At 46.9% G+C, this 20,383-nt stretch overlaps 2 protein-coding genes across 3 annotated transcripts in view; both read left to right on the top strand.

The window, feature by feature from the left end:
* The first annotated feature begins 103 nt into the window (after window positions 1–103).
* On the top strand, window positions 104–4,635 carry nucb1 (nucleobindin 1). 2 transcript variants are annotated; one of them, XM_029508170.1, is made up of 13 exons: window positions 104–321; window positions 893–1,016; window positions 1,108–1,215; window positions 1,308–1,440; window positions 1,735–1,838; window positions 1,967–2,152; window positions 2,249–2,339; window positions 2,423–2,481; window positions 2,609–2,701; window positions 2,792–2,881; window positions 3,204–3,374; window positions 3,467–3,587; window positions 3,684–4,635. In XM_029508170.1, exons 2-13 carry the CDS (start codon window positions 894–896, stop codon window positions 3,767–3,769), a joined length of 1,365 nt encoding a protein of 454 aa, XP_029364030.1. In that variant the 5' UTR covers window positions 104–321; window position 893; the 3' UTR covers window positions 3,770–4,635. The 2 variants fall into 2 exon arrangements, with proteins under 2 accessions (XP_029364030.1, XP_029364031.1); XM_029508171.1 differs by having other exon boundaries at window positions 107–145.
* Window positions 4,636–8,070: 3,435 nt separating this feature from the next.
* LOC115047088 (liprin-alpha-3-like) overlaps window positions 8,071–20,383 on the top strand; it is a 22,307-nt gene continuing 9,994 nt past the window's right edge. The window contains exons 1-16 of the mRNA XM_029507775.1: window positions 8,071–8,421; window positions 13,344–13,445; window positions 13,612–13,851; window positions 13,939–13,998; window positions 15,254–15,382; window positions 15,454–15,546; window positions 15,995–16,047; window positions 16,134–16,227; window positions 16,410–16,544; window positions 16,999–17,082; window positions 17,281–17,412; window positions 17,926–17,988; window positions 18,060–18,139; window positions 18,559–18,727; window positions 18,983–19,176; window positions 19,567–19,804. Of these exons, the coding sequence (XP_029363635.1) occupies window positions 8,071–8,421; window positions 13,344–13,445; window positions 13,612–13,851; window positions 13,939–13,998; window positions 15,254–15,382; window positions 15,454–15,546; window positions 15,995–16,047; window positions 16,134–16,227; window positions 16,410–16,544; window positions 16,999–17,082; window positions 17,281–17,412; window positions 17,926–17,988; window positions 18,060–18,139; window positions 18,559–18,727; window positions 18,983–19,176; window positions 19,567–19,804 (2,217 nt within the window). The remainder of the gene's footprint in view (window positions 8,422–13,343; window positions 13,446–13,611; window positions 13,852–13,938; window positions 13,999–15,253; window positions 15,383–15,453; window positions 15,547–15,994; window positions 16,048–16,133; window positions 16,228–16,409; window positions 16,545–16,998; window positions 17,083–17,280; window positions 17,413–17,925; window positions 17,989–18,059; window positions 18,140–18,558; window positions 18,728–18,982; window positions 19,177–19,566; window positions 19,805–20,383) is intronic.

Genomic DNA, 20,383 nt, shown 5'->3' with positions numbered 1-20,383 from the left:
AGGAAGGAAATTCCTCTTCTTTCAGGAAACTCCCACGGCCAGTGAAAGCGGCGCAGGGTTCCTGCTTCGTGACGTCATAATTCCTCGACGCTGAAGCGCAGTTCGTGTTTTGAGCGTCGCGTCAGAAATTAAAACGACATCAGCGGTAAGAGGGCCGCCTTTTTTAAATACCCACCCGCTGTTTTCATCTCAAATCACCGTTTCGACACCGGCAGGAGGTCTGAAAGAAGACTTCGCAGCCAGTCGTGAGAAATTCGCTCGTTGTTGCTGTAATTGATGATTAGCAGCTGAGTTGTCGCCTTTATCGTTGTCTAGAGACAGGTTAGTGTTTAAACTCCCGTTGTTTATCCACACAATGCTATAGATCTAACCTCACAGGTCATTACAGCCTTATAAATGTCAGTTCTTGTCTTCTCTTTGTCTCTAAGCTCTCATCCGTGTTGCCTTTCGTTCAGCTAAATTAGCTAACAGGCTATAAACTTCCACCCCATTAACATTCATTGATATTATGAAACACTTCCGGGTTCCTAATCTCTGAATTCTCTGTAAAACTGTTCACAGCAAGCTGCAGCAATTCAGTTTGACTTATTTGGTTCATTTACACAGAGAAATATTCAGGTTATGATTGTGGTTTTGTCTTCTTCGTGGTTTCTGTTATTTATTCTAATGATGTTTGATCATGCAAAGAAAAAAACAGAGTTCTTTAGTCTTAGTTTAGGTGTGAAATAAACACTGAAAAGAGAATCTGGATTATTTTTAATGATGTTTGTTTTATGTGACAAACAGTAAATTCCTGTAAATAACGGAGAATAGACGTTTAAGCAGAAAACCATACTGGTTGGTATTTTTCTTTATTTCTCACACAGATCTGCCTACGTTGTTTGTTTTGCAGGATGATGACCTTGAAACCTGGCTGGCTGCTTCTTCTCTCCATCATTGCCGGCGTCTGGTCAGTGCCAATCGATCGCAATGGAGGCAACCAGGAAGTCAAAGAGGAAGTACAGGAAGAGAACGCGGTAACAGTCTGCTTTTGATTTGGTGTTCTGTTCCTATTTGACGTTTAGCTGTTCGGTGTGTGACCTTTTCTTTTACGGGACACTGTTGCAGGATACTGGTTTGTACTATGACAGGTATCTCAGAGAGGTGATCGAGGTTTTGGAGACTGACCCTCACTTCAGAGAGAAACTGCAGACAGCAAACACAGAGGACATTAAGGTGAGCACCCATCTCTTCCTACATGTTCAACCTCAGAGCTTCCATGTTTACAGGACCAAGATAACCAGACATTTTGGTTTGTTTTCCACCAGAACGGTCGTCTCAGTAAAGAGCTGGACCTGGTCAGTCACAATGTCCGGACTCGGCTGGATGAGCTGAAACGGCAGGAGGTTTCCCGTCTCAGGATGTTGCTGAAGGCCAAACTGGACAGCACCAACACACAGAGTGAGTCAGGAGGGAAAGTGTGTGCTGATCGTATCAGACTTACATTTAATTCATAATCTCACCAACACAGAAGTTTTGCCATGTAACACATGAAAAAGTAGCCTCATCAGATTCATAGAATTATGTGAAAATCTTCATTGTTTTTGTTGAAGTCATTCAGTAAAAACAAACAAATTTGTATTATGTTCATTTTCACTTCATGTTCATGGATACGGATCATGAAGTTAAATGCTAGCTGAGATGATTTCAGGTTTGTCCACTGTGTGGTTGGTAATGGAGTTATTTACTGTGCAGGTCTGCAGATGGACCACGCCTCCCTGCTGAAGCAGTTCGAACATCTGGATCCCCACAATCAGAACACATTTGAAGCCAAAGACCTCGAGCTGCTGATCTCCACGGTAAGATCCTGAACTGACACCATTTTCGATGTACGAAGAGACAGCTGATGAATCTTTGATGAGGTTTTAATGAAGCCTCGCCTCTGGAGAAAGCACTGAAGAACATGGACACTGTCTTTCTTGTCTAGGCCACCAAGGACCTGGAGAACTACGACGCCGAGAGACACGAGGAGTTCAAGCGCTATGAGATGCTGAAGGAGCACGAGAGGCGGGAGTATCTGAAAGGTCTGGACCAGGAGAAGAGGGAGAGAGAGGAGAAGAGATTACAGGAGCTGAGGGAGAAACACCGGCAGCACCCCAAAGTGAACGCTCCGGTGGGAAGAAGCGCATCTGTTATCGGTGGAAATGAGTGAAAGTGGATCGAGTTTCTTACCTTTCTCATTTACTTGCTGTGTTTCTGTCACATGCAGGGCAGTGTTGCTCAGCTGAGGGAAGTTTGGGAGGAGACTGACGGACTCGATCCTCAAGAGTTCAACCCTAAAACATTCTTCAAACTGCACGGTGAGTTCCAGCGCTTCCCGTTCAAACCGCCGTCCTGATGACTTTGACATGAGCTCAGTTATCGTGACCTGTCTGATCTTTAGATACAAACGAAGATGGAGTGTTAGATGAGCAAGAATTGGAGGCTCTATTCACTAAGGAGGTAAAAATTTAACTCCTTAACATCCCCCTGGCACAATTTCAGAAGTAGATGATCATTATTTTGAAAGTCAGCTCACCTTTCCAAAATAAAAGTATAAATAGCATTTTGGTCCATTTCCCTCCTGCAGCTGGAGAAAGTCTACGACCCAAAGAACGAAGAAGACGATATGATGGAGATGGAGGAAGAGCGACTGAGGATGAGGGAGCACATCATGAAAAATGTGAGTCTTTAAATTATTCATCATCACTCTCAGTCATCACCTTTTCCTTTTTCCTCCGTTTGGCTCTGACTGATGTTTCTGTGATTGAAGGTGGACATAAATAAGGACCGGCTCGTCAGTCTGGAGGAGTTCCTCAAGTCAACCGAGAAGAAGGAGTTCAATAATCCTAAAGAGTGGGAGGTAAAGAGCCCACAGGTGTTGTGCACTTGAACCTCTGATGAGTGGATGCTGTGAAAAGCATCAGTGTGGTGTTTTTGTTAATTGGAAGTTTGTACCAAACATGTAAACATGTGAATGATGAAGATGACAGTATGACTCTAATGTCCTCCATTAGTGGATGAAGGAGCCGTCTCACAATAAGACAGTCGTCTGTTTTCGCACCTTTATCATCAACCAAGACACAAAATAGACCACAACTTGTTTTGTCATAATGTGGAGTAATGAAGACACTAACTTTCACACATTGACGCAAACACAATATTTGAACCTGTCCTCCCTCCAGACTCTGGACGCCAAGCCGCTTTACACGGAGGAGGAGCTCCAGCGATTTGAGGCGGAGCTCAGGGACAAAGAGGAGGAGCTGAAGAGGAGGGTGGAGACTCTGCATCAGGAGCAGGAGCTGCTGAAGGAGCGGGGCAAAGCTCTGGAGGCCCAGAAGAGGGAGTACCAGCAGGTAAACAGTCCCAGCACGCCCCCCCCCCCCCCCAATCTCTGCACGTATCTGCAGTCATCACAGTTGAAATACTGAAGTCAGTTTAATTTCAGGCCGTATTAGAAATGTCCCAGAGACAGAAAGAGCAGCAGGCTGCCGACGGACAGCTGCCCCCCGCCGGTCCTAATGGAGAGCTGCAGTTTCAACCCCAGACACACAAAACTGAAGAAAAAGGTAAACCAGCTGAGATGGTGAAGTGAGTGAGTCCATTTGTGTTTTTGTTGTGATGGTTTCCAGTGAAGTGAATGTTCCTCCTCTTCTTCTCCGCAGAGCCGAAAGTCCCAGCTGAGCACCAAGCCGACGGCCAAAATAATCTGCCCGCCGAGCCCCCCCAGAATCTGCCTTTACACACTTAGTGTCGCACACTCCCATAGCCTTAACACGCGCACGCACACACACACACTGCACTGACACAGAAATCCAGATGGGCTCTAACAAACTGAATTATGTGAACTGGATGTATAAACTCAGACAAACTGAGCTGCCCAATCGTAAACGATATCGTTCTTTGTGTTCATCTCTGTGGTCGATATTAGATTAAAGAGCCGATGTCTCTTTGTGCGTTTCCAGAAATCTTCCATCACCACAACGTTTTCACTCCTGCAAGGACGCCCAGTGTAACATCACAAACACCTTCAAATAAAGTCGGAATTTTAAACCTCCAATTCAGACTCCTTCAGTCCACATCAGCGTCCCTTTGTTGGCCCGACTGATGCTATTAGCTGTTGTTGGAGAATAATAGCTGTTGTTTTGGTTTCTGTTTTGTGAAGTGAAGATGCAGGTTTTACTTTTTTTTTTTTTTTTTTTTTTTCTCAAAATTTGTCCAAAACAAATTAAAAGCTGATAAAAATATAACTATTAAAACCCCAAAACACACATTTGTTTGAAGACCTGACTCTAAAATTTTTTATTCTTTTCTTTTGCAGTGGTTTTAAATATAAAAACAACATATGAAGTCCTGAAATCTGTTGAAATTCCTCCAAATACATTTTTAGAACTTGGTCAAAGGTAAAGATGTGAAATGTAATTTATTAGTGTTGAAGCAGTTAACTGGTTGAAACAAACGACGTGCACACTTTCTTTTTCTGTCATTTATTAAATGTGTGTGAAACAAAAACATTCAAGTTCTTAAATTTGATCATTTCGTGCCGCAGAAACTGATCATTTGTTTAAAGTGACACAAACTTTTAACGAGAGCATCAGAAAAATAATAAAAACACAAACTGTGAGTCTGGATGTGTGTGTTCTCCTCTTCCTCACTGTGTCCCTCAGCAGACTCTGGGCCCCCCCCCATCTCCTGTCGTGGCCCCTGGGGGACCTTGCTGTTGTCCTGCTGATGGTGATGCTCTCCTGGCTGCTGTCGCCGCTGCCGCTCAGGACATTCCTATCAGCATTCCAGTAACCCGCTGACCCCCCGTGACCCTGAGGCCCCCCCTCCAGGGGCCGACAGCTGCCTGCTGTCCGTCACTGCAGACATATGCAGACGTCTTCAGGAGGTCAGTATTTACCGTCCAGGTGGACTCTTTGGAATTATGAATTAAGCACTTTTATCTGTTTTGTCTTTCCTTCCTTCTTTTCTTTATTTCTCTCGTTCATTATTTTATTTCGTTTTGCCTTCTTTCATTTTTCTTTTCTTTCTTTTTATGTCCTCTCTCTTTCTGTTTCTGTCTTTTGCTTTTTGCTTTCTGTCTTATTGTCTTCTGTTTTTCATCCTCTCTCTCTGGAGTCAGATTTGATTTGGATGTGCTGCACATCAGCTTCTCTGAAGGGGACATTACGTCACCTCCACCCCCCCACCCCCCTTTACCTTTAGCTTTTTAGCGCCCCGCCTCCTCTGAGCTCTGATTGGCTGACTCCTCAGTCATTTCATGACCAAGTGACGTTGATTGGGAAATTCTTCTTCACATGAGAAGCAGCTGATTCAACCACGAAGAAGAAACCCATCAAAACGTCTATTTAAGGGTTACAATTCAATAAATAAATTAATGAATTAAAATTATTCAAATTACCCCCCCCCCCCCAAAAAAAAAGCTTGAACTCAATATAAACTTTTAACAGAAGCAACATTTCTAACTTTAAATATTTTGCCGTTAGTCTTCAGTTTGGGAAATAAAAGGAGAGTGTGTGAAGGCATCAGCTGTGTTTGTGTTGTTGTGGCTCCAGAGGGAGCAGCTGCTCCACCGTGGCCCTCCAAGTCTCAGCTCAGAGTGAAGATCTGCTCGGATCTGAGCCGGTTTGGTGTCCACAGGCAGGCTCTGAAAAACAAACAAACAAAAACAACAAAAAAAAAAACACTGTCCTGGATTCAGAGGCGGCGGAGGGGCCGTGAAGGCGCCATAGGGAGCATCCTTTAGGGAAGGAGACGAGGGAGGATGCGCGAAGGGAGGTCGTCAAGTTACACATAGGCAACAGGAAGTGGAGCGGAAGTGCTCTTTTTGGCCTTCAGAATAAAGCTTCAACTTGTCCATCTGCAAAAGGTGAGTTGTTTTAAGGAGTTATAGAACATCAGAATAATAACGATTTAGATATTGCACTGCATTCTATTTGTGTTTTTGGTATTTATTTATTTATTATCAATATCAACATGCTGATAAAACAGCAGATTAATATGTTTTTCTATAACATCACTACTAATGCTGTTGCAGGTTAGCTTAATTTATAACACTATATGAGTTCAGAAACAAATATATTTTCTGTTAACATTTCCAGCCCTGAATCTGAAGATGTTTCCTGTCTAGTAAAATAGAACTATCAACATATTTTAACTTGAAATCCAGTAACATAAAAGAACAAAAAAGTACTCTCTGCTTACCTGATGTGTTTTTGCAGATAGTTATTATTACTGCTATGCTAAACATACAAATTCATACCGATGTGGATCCATAATGATGATATTTTATTAGAGCTAAAAGCAACAATCAAAAGATAATATAATAAATTTAATAAATCAGGAACATTTACTTACGCATAAGTGACCATTTTATAGTATATTATTCCTTTAATAGCATATAACATTCTGTAATATTAGTTAACTTTATTTATTCCACACTGTTCCCATGTTATGTCTTTTATGTTATTTTATGAATGTTTTCAGACAGCAGGATTATTTTCTGGGGTCAGCGGGGTTTTATTGTGAAACCCCTGGCCGGACGTCTTCGGTGCGTCCTGTGCGCACCTTGACGCAGCGGCGGACCCGAAGCGTCGCTCCCTCGGCAGAGAGAGGGAGGGGATGGGGCGGGCTGCTGACCGGCTGTAACGGGGATAACCTGCAGCCTCCGCCGACTCTCGGATGCTGTGATGGACTGAACCGGTTTCTGCCCCTTCAAAGGTCCGACATGGATCCGGTAAGACGCTCCAATCCGGCGGCGCACAGAACCGACCGGCCCAGCTGTTTTTATCAGGAGGGAGGGATGGGGGAGGCTGTGTGTGTGTGTGTGTGTGTGTGTGTGTGTGTGTGTGTGTGTGTGTGTGGATTGGGGGGGGGGGGGTAATGGGGTGTTGATAGGAAATAGACGCCTTGCGGTCGGAATAAAACCAAAGCGGCGCAGCGTTTTCTCACATTAAGGTTCATCACAGCCCAAAAAATAAAACAAGATAAAACAGAAATCCAGCTGATAACAATAATCCGCTCCGGTGATTTAATCCGGTAATTAGGCCTCAATCATTTACAGGATGATTGGCACCTCCCACCATGATGTGATAGCGGTGAGAGCAGATCACATCCAGTTGTTGTTGTTGTTTTTTTAAATACATATATATGAAAATGGCAGTTTCCCCCCATTTTAGGTGATTTATTTTGATAAGACAGCCATTCATTTCCCGTCTGAGGATGATGATGATGATGATGATGGTAATAACCCCCCCGGTTCATTGAAAAGGAGCCCATTTCCTCCTGGATACAGCCCGTAATTACAATTCACGATGACACCCTTTTCTTTCGTTGTTATCATCCACATTTTTCCGGCTCCTGCTTTAAACACGGACGCGCTGAAGGCCCGATGATTGTTGTGTGTCCGCGTTGTTCGGTGAAAAGCTGCCGTTCACGACTCATTTCCGACCATCATGCGCATTCATGATGAGGATGAAGTCTCCGGACGGTCCGGTCTGTGCTGCAACACTGATGGGTGTTCTGTGTCTGGAGTTTGGGTGGAGGGGGGGCTGCCTTGGAAAAGGTGTGTTCTATATGTACATGTATGTGTTATGTGTGGCCTTCATCCTCCTCATCCTCCTCCAGCTGCTCTCATCATCACATCCAGTCACATCTTGGCCTCCATGTGACCTCCTCCTCCTCCTCCTCCTCCTCCTCCTCTTCTTCTTCTTCTTCTCTTTCTCCAGGTTTGTCTCTGCGCTCAGTGAAGCCCGGACCAGAGGAAAGGGGGGTGGGGGGGGTCAGAGGTCGGCCACCCAACCTGCACTTCTCCCTCTTACCCCTGCACCCCCTAACCCTCCCCTCCTGGTCGCCCTTCACTTTCCCCCACTTTAATCTCTCACCCCCCCCCCTTTGCCCGCCACCCACTACCTGTTTCCTGTCTGCCATCCTCAGCCAATCAGCAGCCAGCAGAGCTGTTGAGCGTTTCATGACGAGAGCCAATCGGTGGCCCAGCAGACACTAAGTCGTCTTCTCAGAAAAAAAAAGAAAAAAAAAAAAGGCTCCAAGATGATGTGCGAGGTGATGCCCACCATCTCTGAGGACGGGCGCGGCGGAGGAGGCGGCTCATCGTCCCCGGCCGGTGGCGGCGGAGGAGGAGGGATGGGAGGAGGCATGGGAGGTATTGTGGGCTACGGCGGCCGGGACCCCCGAGGCGGCGGTGGAGGAGGAGGCAGCGACGAAGGGGGGAGCACGGGCAACCTGGAGTCACTGATGGTGAACATGCTGACGGAGAGAGAGAGGCTGCTGGAGAGCCTGAGAGAGACCCAGGAGAGTCTGGGGACGGCCCACCTGAGACTGCGAGAGCTGGGCCACGAGAAGGAGTCGCTCCAGAGGCAGCTGTCCATCGCCCTGCCACAGGTACAGGGGCCGGGGGGGCCAAATGTTCAGAAACAAGAAGCTGGATCCTGATCTGGTGTTGAGCAGGAGATGGGTTTTAGATGAATTCTGGACCCAGAACATTTGGATCCTTCAAAAGTGTTTCTAGAAAACAGCTTTTTTTTCTCATTAGAGGAAGAAGAGAAAGACAACTGATTTCAGTTGGTGAAAGAGAAGCACGTCTTTAATGAGTTCGAAACAAAAAGATGAATCTGAGAAAGTCTAAACACTCATCTGAGCGTTACGCAACAGTGCCTGTGAGTGATCCAGCTTCAGTAATTATCAATCAGCTTTGAATATGTTTATTATTAAATGCCGTGAGAGAGATCGTGATGAACAGCTGCACCTGAACGCCTCCTTCAATTCAAAATCTGTCTCCAGTCCGAGTAAACAAGTGATCGGACAGGAATGAGCTCTGGTATCAAAAGTGCTCGTGGTGAAAATGGTTCCTCTCACGGCGCTGAATTATTGATGTGTGAACCTGTGAGCAAGGTTTTTAGTGTTGCTGCCGGTCCAGGTGGCGCTGAGTCTGACTTCCTTATTGTACCAACTGGGGGGGTTTCAAAGAGCGCCAGCACAGATGGAAAACGTCATGGAGGAAACACCGCTCAGAGAAGATAGAAGTGACACACAACACACAATGTCTGGAAAAATGAGAAATACTTAAAGGTTCCTGTTTGTCAGCTGATTCCAGATCCTTCACTTCCTGTTTGTTCTCTCATCTTAAACTCTATCAGAGCCGTTAGCTGATAATCATCAGCTGTCCTTAATTGAACCTTGTTTGAATTTACCGAAGTGAAACAACAAAAAGTTTTTGGTCTTCTATGTTGAAACATTCTCAAATGAATATGATGGTGATATAACAGTAATGACGGCCACCTTCTCATTATTTAGAGATGACAGGGTAAATGAATTGGTAACAGGAAACAGGAATTTGGGGAAACAATCCTTCCACAGTGTTGTGAAATTATTTTCATATTCCTCAATTCTCTTCAGCTGGAGGAACCAAATTTTCTGTCTGTTGCTCCACAAAACAACTTCTTAACTGACTTCTCAGGCTGCGTCTGAAGTCAATTTCCCCTCCAGGTTGCAGGAAATTACATTTGTCCATCTGGTTTTTGTAAAAATATTCCCACGTGACCTTAAACTTTATGATTTTCCAATATCTGATATTATTTTATATTACAAAATAGCGGGAAATAGCATTAAAATAAACGAATCCGGTTTTGGTTTATTGCTCTGTGACTTGACAAAGGAGATTGTCCTTCCAGGCTACCGTATTTATTTGAATTATACCAAGAAGACTTAAACAACATGTTTTTACTTTTGCTTTTGGCAGAATAATTTTTCAGAGAGTAGTTCAGGATCTCTGTGCTTCAGAGAAGCTAATATTCATTTATATTTATGTTTTTAGTAAAATCAGATGCTCGGCTTTGTGACGGACGCTTCAGGCCTCCCTCTATCGTCGGTCCCCTTGTTCTTTCTCTGTCGTGGAAATATCAGCATGAAATAACAGATGTTAAAAAGGCCTGTATTAGCTCAGTGAGAGGGGATCAATATGGTGCACACATCTGCAGAAAACACACACTCACAGGAACACATGGAGCTGGTGATACATTTTACTGTAGATGGGTTCACCGAGTTCGTCTGTGTGTGCAGACGCTGCCAGGAGAGAGCGACAGCAGAGAGAGAGAAAACCTGCTGATATGAAACACACACAGACTAACAAATCTAGAATATTTGCATATTGCTGCATACTAATGAGGTGGCTTCCTGAGTCTGGTTTAGATGTTGCGTGTCATGACGAGGTGGGAGGGGTTGGAAGAGGAAAAGCATGAAGAGGTGAAAGCCAGCGCAGTCGGGGAGCTGAGTGATTTGCATCGCGGTGTCTGACTGAAAAATGATGGCGACTGAAGGAAAGCAGAAAAGGGGAGAAACAGGGGAGGGGGCTAGGAAGTGTCTGTCGGCCGTCCACCACACACCATCTTTTACATGAATTAATCCCAAAATTATGAAGTCCTCCGGGCCCAAATCACACCATCTGTACACAGATATTTCCTCCATCACCCCTTCTATCTTCTCCAATAAGCTTCCTCTTCTTCCTCCTTGCAGGCTAAACATGCTGCTTTTTCTTTTTTTTTTTTTTTTTTTTGGAAGGGGGGGTGGTTGTGTTTCCTGTTTGCCGTTGTGCATGTTGGGTAAATTGAGAGTGATGCTATCAGCAGCATCGTACATGCATCACTGCCCCTTAATGGCTCGTTTGCCCGAGCACTTTTTTCTTTAAAAAAACAAAACAAAACAAAACAACAAAACAAAAACACACACGATTCAGAGTGCACGTGTTCAGTGACAGGAATGTGCACAGTGCCATGTGTGGGTCAGGCTGCACACACACACAAGGAGGCAGGATGTGGGGGGCAGACAGACAGGTAGGTAGGTCAGCAGCTGAATACTGACCCACCTGTACAGACAGACAGACAGGTAGGTAGGTCAGCAGCTGAGTACTGACCTACCTGTACGTACAGACAGACAGACAGACAGACAGACAGACAGGTAGGTCAGCAGCTGAGTACTGACCCACCTGTACAGACAGACAGACAGACAGACAGGTAGGTCAGCAGCTGAATACTGACCCACCTGTACAGACAGACAGGTAGGTCAGCAGCTGAGTACTGACCCACCTGTACAGACAGACAGACAGACAGACAGACAGACAGACAGGTAGGTAGGTCAGCAGCTGAGTACTGACCTACCTGTACAGACAGACAGGTAGGTCAGCAGCTGAGTACTGACCTACCCGTACAGACAGACAGACAGACAGACAGGTAGGTCAGCAGCTGAATACTGACCCACCTGTACAGACAGACAGACAGACAGGTAGGTCAGCAGCTGAGTACTGACCCACCTGTACAGACAGACAGACAGGTAGGTAGGTCAGCAGCTGAGTACTGACCTACCCGTACAGACAGACAGACAGACAGGTAGGTCAGCAGCTGAATACTGACCCACCCGTACAGACAGACAGACAGACAGGTAGGTCAGCAGCTGAGTACTGACCTACCTGGACAGACAGACAGACAGACAGGTAGGTCAGCAGCTGAGTACTGACCTACCTGGACAGACAGACAGACAGACAGACAGGTAGGTCAGCAGCTGAATACTGACCCACCTGTACAGACAGACAGACAGACAGACAGGTAGGTCAGCAGCTGAGTACTGACCCACCTGTACAGACAGACAGACAGACAGACAGACAGGTAGGTCAGCAGCTGAATACTGACCCACCTGTACAGACAGACAGACAGACAGGTAGGTCAGCAGCTGAGTACTGACCTACCTGGACAGACAGACAGTCAGACAGACAGGTAGGTCAGCAGCTGAATACTGACCCACCTGTACAGACAGACAGACTGACAGACAGGTAGGTCACCAGCTGAGTACTGACCCACCTGTACAGACAGAATAGGGCGGGAAAAAGAAGACGAAAGTTTGACTCAGTCCAAGTTAAACTCGACGTCATTCATTCTGTCTTTATTGACGCGTTGTTGCCGTGGTGACCGACGAGCTGCATAGAAGCCCCAGATTTTAATCATAACTCTGCTGTAGCTAACCTCACAATTACATATAATTGGATTAAAATTGCACAAAATCACAACAACTGAACCGGACCGCTGTCGGTTGGGGAATGTAAGACGTTGCAGTGCGCTGGCTCGATTCCCATCTCGTCTCATGCTTGTTTAACCTCCAGGCGTTCGTTTTAATGATGGGCAGACGCGCAGCTAGGCATGGTGATTGTACAATTAAACCACTTCCAGGTGCAATGCGTGCAGTAAACCCAGTGGTTGGGTTTTTATATCGAGGCCCCCGGTTTAAGAGGCCCGGTGGCCACGAGGCCGCAAGCGCTGCGGTAGATGTGGCAAAGGTTACGCGGCATGTGCCGTCAGGCTGCATTTAACAGCCATTTTCTGCTGCAGCTTTGTGCATGTGTTGGCAGCAATGACATTTTCTTTGCTTGAATGTGCAACTTTCTTAATGAAATCAAGATTTGTGAAATAGTTCTCTGGAGTTAATTGTGCTGTGCGGGTGACCTGAATATTTTGGCAGTAAAACTTACATTTTGGAGGACCTTTTTATATCTCAGAGCATGTTACTTATTCTATGGAATAATTGGCCAAAGCTGGAAGAGCTAATGCTTTCCTTGCCGTTCTTCTGTAATCATCACATTATTTGCTTTCAGTCCTCTGAAACTTAATCTATCAATCCTACAAGTAGAAATCTATTAAAAAAGCAAAAGAGGAAATTAAACACGTTGATGTAATGCAGTCATCTTTTGGCTAATTATGAATTCCTCTACCTGTGAAACCGGCTTAATGCTGCTCTTTCTGTCTTTCTGGGTTTCCCATTTTATGGGCCTGTTGCCATGGATGATATTAATGGATCACAGGATCACTTGTTGGTTTCATTCTCTTCACAGTAAGTCAGGAAATAAAAATGTTTTACATGACACAGTGCCATAAGAACGGGGAAAAAGATGAACGAGTTAATCCCCGTTCTGGGACACGAGGGACGTCTTCAGTGAAAGTTAAATGTTTTACCGCCTCGCTGCTGTCTAACTAATCCATCCACCTGTAAAACCGACTGGCTGAACTCTTGATAATGGCGCTCTCTGTGACCACTCTGGGAAAGTTCACAGAGGGAAGTCAAACCTGATGAGACAGATTCGGGGCGCCTGGGAAAGCGCACTGCTTCATTACAGAATCATTTCCGGCTGCGCTGAACCTTATAGGTTTGATGTGCTGTGAGATCAACGGAGGACAAACTGCATCCTCCCATGACCTCATGCAGCAGCAGCAGCAGCAGCAGCAGCAGTGAGTCAATAACAGCTCCCTCTTGTGACCCTGCAGGAGTTTGCAGTGCTGACCAAAGAACTGAATCTCTGCCGGGAACAGCTGCTGGAGAGAGAGGAGGAGATCGCAGAGCTGAAGGCCGAGAGGAACAACACACGAGTCAGTACACTCCGTCTGCTTTACGTTACGCTCTTTAGTGTGTTCAGTTCAAATTCAGGTGTTTATCTGCTCTAAAATACTTCAAATCCACCACCGTGTCTTTTATAATTACCGGGGTGTCTCCTCTGGGGAGGTCTAATTGTATGTGCACCACATGTGTGTCCAGCTGCTGCTTGAACATCTGGAGTGCCTGGTGTCCCGTCACGAGCGCAGCCTGAGGATGACCGTGGTGAAGAGGCAGGCCCAGTCCCCGGCCGGGGTGTCCAGCGAGGTGGAGGTCCTGAAAGCCCTCAAGTCCTTGTTCGAGCATCACAAAGCTCTGGACGAGAAGGTGCGGGAAAGACTACGGGTGGCCCTGGAGCGAGTGTCCGTCCTGGAGGAAGAGCTGCAGTCGTCCTCTCAAGAGGTGAGTCTGCGTTCTCCGAGCTCGTGTTGTCCGAGCTGCTGATAGAATCGCCTCTCCTCATGTTTCCTCTCCTCTGTTTGGTTTCAGGTTGTGTCTTTAAGGGACCAAATCAAGCGACGACAACAGGGACTAGACAACGGCAAAGAGGTAGCGAGATGCATTTCACAATGAAAACTCAACACTTGCGTCTAAAAGCGTGATCGGGCTCGGGCTCTTGCTGCCATATTATTTGCATTACCAGTGAGCAATGAATCTTTGGAAAGGTCAGACTGGAAGGAGCAACCTGTTGGAGCCTTCGTTTTGAGGACGCCTTTTCTTCAGCCACAAATTAAGAAGCCTCCAAAACAGCCAGTCGTTCCAACTGTGGCGGCGCCTTGTCACATTACAGTGACAGTGACTAAAACGGGGCTGCAGTGTGTTCGCCATCCTAATGGTTCAATTAGGGAGATGAAAAGTTGGGATTGCATCCTGAAAGTGGAAATTAGTGTGCGCACAAAGTTTATAGCGGCTGAGAAATTTCACACAGCACCGTAAATGTGAAGCCCGTGGAGGCGCTGGAAGAAAGGTCAGGTCTGTTTAATAGCTGCCGAGTGTGGATCAAAGTGGTCGGACCCTCAGATAGGCTGAGAACACGGCGTGTGATTCCCATTAGTGTTAGTGCTGCCCCTATAAAATCCACAGTGCTGCAAATTTCATTCTCACCCACTAAAAGTGCATCTGGTGAGCAGAGGTCACGGCAGTAGGTTCGTGTGCATCGCCGCCGTGTGACGTCCAGCCGTCGGTCGGCAGTTCTGAGCGCGCTCCGACTTAAACACCAGACCTCAGAGGGAGTGTGAGACGCTGAAGTGTTAACGTGACGACAAGAAAACGTGTTTTCATTTTGCGTGGTTTATGTCTTCCCTTTGTTTCCTTTTTGTGATTGAGCTAACAACTTTGGAGAGGAGCCGACGGGAGCCTGTCTGGAACAGAACTCCTCAGTTCTGGCTCCGTCACCATCAACAATCCCAGTTCTACTTCTGCAGACTTACAGAACTGGATGGACTGACAGTGAGACGATTCTGAGTCTGTGAGGGAGAAGATGACCTGGACCTTTTTTCTCCTGATCTCATCTGTGAGGCAGTTTATGTGTCATGTTCCGACACCGATTCTGTAGTTTATTATGAGAGCACCGTCCAGTCTGACAGGTGTGTCCTTCCAAAATAAAGTCCAGGTAACAAAGTAAATAACAAAACAAAAGAGGGCAGTCACAGTCCAGACAGAAAGAGCACCCCAAATCATTTAGTATCATTAAACCTGAAGTTTTACCGAAGTCGCCTCGGAAAACAAGCATCCGCCAAAAAAGTTTCTCTGGTGGAGGAGTGGCTGACTGCACCATTCCTGAATCTTTTCTCTCTTCCTCCAGCGGCTCCCCAACGGACCTTCCTCCATCTTGGACGACGGCGAGATCGACAGGCAGCGAGAGGGCGAGATCGAGCGGCAGAGGTCGGAGCTTGGGCAGCTGAAGGAGCGACTGGCCCTCATGTGCCGACAGGTAAACCATTTCCAAAGCTGTCGCTCAGTATCAGAGACGAGCAGAAAATGAGGCGTGATCCCTCCCGTCAGGTCGGGGAGATCGAGGAGCAGCTGACCTCGGCGAGGCGGGAGCTGGCTCGGTCGGAGGAGGCCAATCAGAAGCTCCAGAGGGACGTGAAGGAGGTGAGTGTGTCTCTTTTCACTGGCACTCACAGAAACATCGGACAGTTTGCTACGGGAACAAAACCATTTGCCGGCTTGGCAACGGCGGCTGCTGCCTCTAGCCTGTAGCCATGGCAACAGAGCCATCGGTGGAGATGCAGGCGCCTTCACACGGAGGCCGGCCAGCTCACCAGTCGCTGATTTGAAAGGCATGTGGAGCACTTTGGGACAGGACTGTTTTTCCCTTCGTGCCCTGCCGTCTCTCTTTGATGACATAATTCGGTGCTTCTGAAATCTGTCAGCAGCAACTAAGTGATCATTATCCTTCTTCAGCAAACAAGCTCGTCAGGCTCAGTCAAATTGATTGATTGGCTTGGAAACTTGACATCTGGCCTCTCCCTTCCGACTCTTAATCTCGCTGTCAATCTGAACTTGCCGTCTTGTTTTTTTTTTCTTTGAAACCTGCCAGGCACTTTGTCAAAGGGAAGACATGGAGGAGAGAATCACCACATTAGAGCGCAGGTTTGTTTGTATTTTACCTGAGTCCATGAACTCAGCTTCCAGGAAACGCTCAGGATTCACTCAGACTTGTCTGCTCTGGTCTCCAGGTACCTGAGTGCCCAGAGGGAGGCGACGTCCCTCCACGACATAAAAGACAAACTGGAGAACGAGTTGGCCAGCAAAGAGTCCCTCTACAGACAGGTGAGGCCGCCTCCTTCGACACCATGTGTGTCCGTGTTGTCTGCCGCCTGTTGGCGCCTTGGCAGCTTTATTTTTTTTTTGTTTAGTTTTGGCACACGGAGATGCATCATCATCACCAGTCACCGGTTTAATCATGTCTGCCGCCCTGGGCGATCTTCACCCACTCCCTCTCGTCCCTGCAGAGCGAGGAGAAGAACCGGCAGCTTCAGGAGCGGCTCGACGATGCCAAACAGAAACTGCAGCAAACTCTGCAGCGAGCTGAGACGCTGCCTGAGATCGAGGCCCAGCTCGCCCAGAGAGTGGCAGCACTCAACAAGGTGTGTGTGTGTGTGTTTATGTTGCCATAACTACAAGTGTTTATGTTTTGCTGAGCGTCGCACACCTGTCCAGAAATGAAAAAAAAAAACAACAAAAAACAAAACAGAAACAAGACAGGTGCAAATATTTCCCAGGTGTTGTCTACACATGAACGAAGCGAAACACAAGATGTCAGATGACAGACGAATGGCAAACTTTCTGTAGGAGCGGCATCAGGAATTAAAACGAAAACAGTCAGAGATAAAAGGGTGATCTGCTCGGATCCTTCCAGACTAACTGATTTAACCTCCCATTCCTGTTAAACACATTCATTCTCCTGCCAGACGCAGCCAACCAACCTTTCCTGTTCGCTCCGATTTGCACGGGCATGTAACTAATTGGGGGCCTCAGCCAATGGGCTGTTTCCGCTGTGGTAATTTACATCAGTGTCACAACATGGTTTCTAACTATCAGGCCGAGGAGCGTCATGGTAACTTCGAGGAGCGGCTGCGACAGATGGAGGCGCAACTGGAGGAGAAGAACCAGGAGCTACAGCGGGTGAGTCACGTCTGCCTTCCATCTTTCTCCATCGGCGCTCTTCCTTTTTGTCGACTAATTTTTCTAAACTCTCTGTTTGACTGAGCACACCCAGATAGAAATCTTTGTCTCTCAGCTGAGCTGAATGCTTGTTATCATCTCCCTCCTTGCTCACACTCCCTTTTTCTTCCTCTTATAATCTCATCCCCCCTCCCCCAGGCGAGGCAGAGGGAGAGGATGAACGATGAACACAACAAGCGCCTCTCAGACACGGTGGACAAGCTGCTGTCCGAGTCCAACGAGAGGCTGCAGCTCCATCTGAAGGAGAGGATGGCCGCCCTGGAAGAAAAGGTAACCAACAAATCATCGTTTTAAATCTTAAAATACTGGACAGTTAATGTTTCCCGACCCTGTTTTCTCTGCTGCTCGTCAGCATCAGGAATGAAGGGTATTTACTGTCGACTCTTTGGACTTTGATCCTTTTTGAGCAGGAAAATATCTTTTGGAAGCATAGAGGCATAAAATTGGAAGGAAAATGGGTTTAAAGGAGTCTTGAGACTTCAAAAGAAAACCAACAAAGATGAAACTAAAGTTTTTGCACCAGCAGCCCTTCCCTCCCTTTAGCATCACATCACACAACGTTTGACGGCCATTGGCTTTAACAGAAGTACATTTAGCTGAAACTCAATACTTTTATTTATCAGTACAATCTTTTTCTGCCAATGTGAAAAGAATCATGGGAAATCGTGTCAAACTGTCTTTAAATGTGGCTCCTGATTCGGGACACAGCTGCAGTCGGATTGGTCCTGATCAGGCAGCGTCACTGATGTGTCTGCGGTTTGAACTGTGTTCGTCCCCCTGCAGAACGCCCTGTCGGAGGAGTTGTCCAACATGAAGAAGCTCCAGGATGATCTCTTAGCCAACAAGGTACCCTGTTGATCTTCAGCCGAGGCTGCTCCACCCCTTCGCTCGCTGACTCTGTGTGTTTCCTCTCTCAGGACCAGCTGATAGCCGAGCTGGAGAGGCTGCAGCTGGAGCTGGATCAGCTGAGAGCCAGACCCGGCGGCTCTTACTCCAGGTAGGAGCTGATGAGCATGCTGGTGTTTTAGTTTGTGTGTGTGTGTGTGTGTGTGTGTGTGTGTCTTTTCGATAGATGACTCGATGCTGGAGGTGTTCAACACTGTCAGCACCCACATGGTTATAACTGTGTCGCACAAACACACACGCATGAGCCCGACAATCTCCTGTTAATGAGAACACGATGTACTTAACAAATCGCCATCACGACATACAACATCTGCTTTTCTTCATGCATCAGGACCTTCATATAGAGTTTCGACATCTCTCTCCCTAAATTCCTTCTTCTCGCATATATTTTTCTCCTCGTATGTCATATTATGTTTTATTTTTTCTTTGCTTTCTCATCTCACTGCTAACATTTTCTCCCCCTCGCTGGAGTACTCAGCGTTTTTGTCTTACTTCCTGTCATCTTTCCAGCCGCTCTCTGCCGGGTAGCGCTCTGGAGTTGAGGTATTCTCACGGAGGCGGGTCCCTCCCAGCAGGTTCCACCACTCACCTGGATCCCTTCGGTAACGCCTCCGCTGGGGGCGTGGTCAGGCGAAGTCACCGGGCCCGCTGGAGCTCTGCCCGAGAGGACTCGACCAAGGTGAGACTCCACCTGGAAGAACCCTGTGGGTCAGCTCCATCCACCCCACCGAAACCTGCCTCAGCGCATCAGTAGCTCTATCACAATAATATCCGACATTCTTTATCCAAACTTCAGATCTGCTTTCGCATCAGCTTTTAATATCACTTTACTTTTGTCTGAGTAAAGTCATGTCTTCTAACTTATTAAAGCCAGACAGCAAAAACACATTTATTCACTTGAACCTTCTTTGACCTTCTTGCTCTCTGCATGCAGTACCCAGATTGGGAGAGCGGGGGCCTGCTGGGGACCGGGTTCGATCCTGGCGTGGACGTGGGCTGCTCTGACGAAGAGGACAATGGGGATCCTCGGTTTGGCTCCGAGCTGCTGTCCCCCAGCGGACAGACGGATGTGCAGACGTTGGCCATCATGCTGCAGGAACAGCTGGAGGCCATTAATAAGGAGATCAAGTAAGGATGGAGGACATGATGCTGAACATCTGGAAGGGAAGGAAACACCTCTCTCCATCATGCACCGTGACACAAGACCACCTCATAAATAAACACATCATCGCCCCTCTGGCACAGCAGTGGATCCAGTCTTCAGATCCTTTATTTAGAACAGAAAATGTATTTGAAGTATAAAATCCAGAAGAGCTGTTTCCCCTTTTTCAGTCTTTGTGCAGAGCTAAGCTAACCAGCAGCAAATAAGACGGAATGGAATTGTTTTCATCATCACTTGCAAGAAAATAAATGAGAATAAGTGTAAAAAAATTGGACTGTCCCTTTAAGTCCTGATCACAGGAATATTTCGATGTCATCGCATCATCGCCTCTATTTTTTTTTTTTTACACCCTCCAGACTCATCCAGGAGGAAAAGGAGAACACGGAGTTGCGAGCCGAGGAGATTGAGAGTCGGGTCAGCGTGGCTTTGGACAGTCCGCCCATCCCTCCGACCTCCCTGGGCAGAGACAGCACAGGGCGGGGCTTCATCCCCTCGTCCATCACGTCCTCCACCCTGGCGTCCCCCTCTCCACCCAGCTCCGGACACTCCACCCCCCGTCTGCCTCACTCCCCGGCCCGCGAGACCGACAGACAGGTATCGCTGGAATGTTAAGATGAACTTCCATCCCCGTCTGTGTTAACCTTTCTTTCTCTGGTCTCGCTGTCAGCCTCCCCGTTCGGCTCGTCCCGACGGTGAGTCATGTAAATAAAGTCGAAGTAAATCATGCAGACGGGGTCGGAGGAGTTCAGCTGTTCTTCAGCAGCGGCGCCTCAGATTGGCCAACACTGACTGAAGTAACTCGTCGGGGGTTATGGTGGTTGGTGCTAGACGCTTCCAGTGGGCGGCTGAATTACAAAAGATGTTGCAATGAACACAAACACGCTGTCAGTGTTGATCGCAGAGGAGATAACGTGAATGTAGAAAAAAACTTTCAACAGTTGCAGGAAAACACAGCGGCTTCAACTCTGGTTGAATTCGGAAAGGTCACCAGAAGTTTGAGTAAAAATTCATGAAGAGGTCTGAGTCTTAATGAGAACAGTGTTCGAGGAACACTATGAGGTTATAGACAGAAATAAAAAGGGCTGCAGAGCTAATCCCAAATATCAGTTTTAAAAACACAACAAGCTGAATCAAAATCACAATCACCGCTCAGTGAGTGTCTCACATCAGAAA

This window comes from Echeneis naucrates, chromosome 8, assembly GCF_900963305.1.
Source record: "Echeneis naucrates chromosome 8, fEcheNa1.1, whole genome shotgun sequence".
NCBI classification, from domain to species: Eukaryota; Metazoa; Chordata; class Actinopteri; order Carangiformes; family Echeneidae; genus Echeneis; species Echeneis naucrates.
Note: the sequence above shows the minus strand (reverse complement) of the source record. Positions and strands in the feature narration are given on the sequence as shown.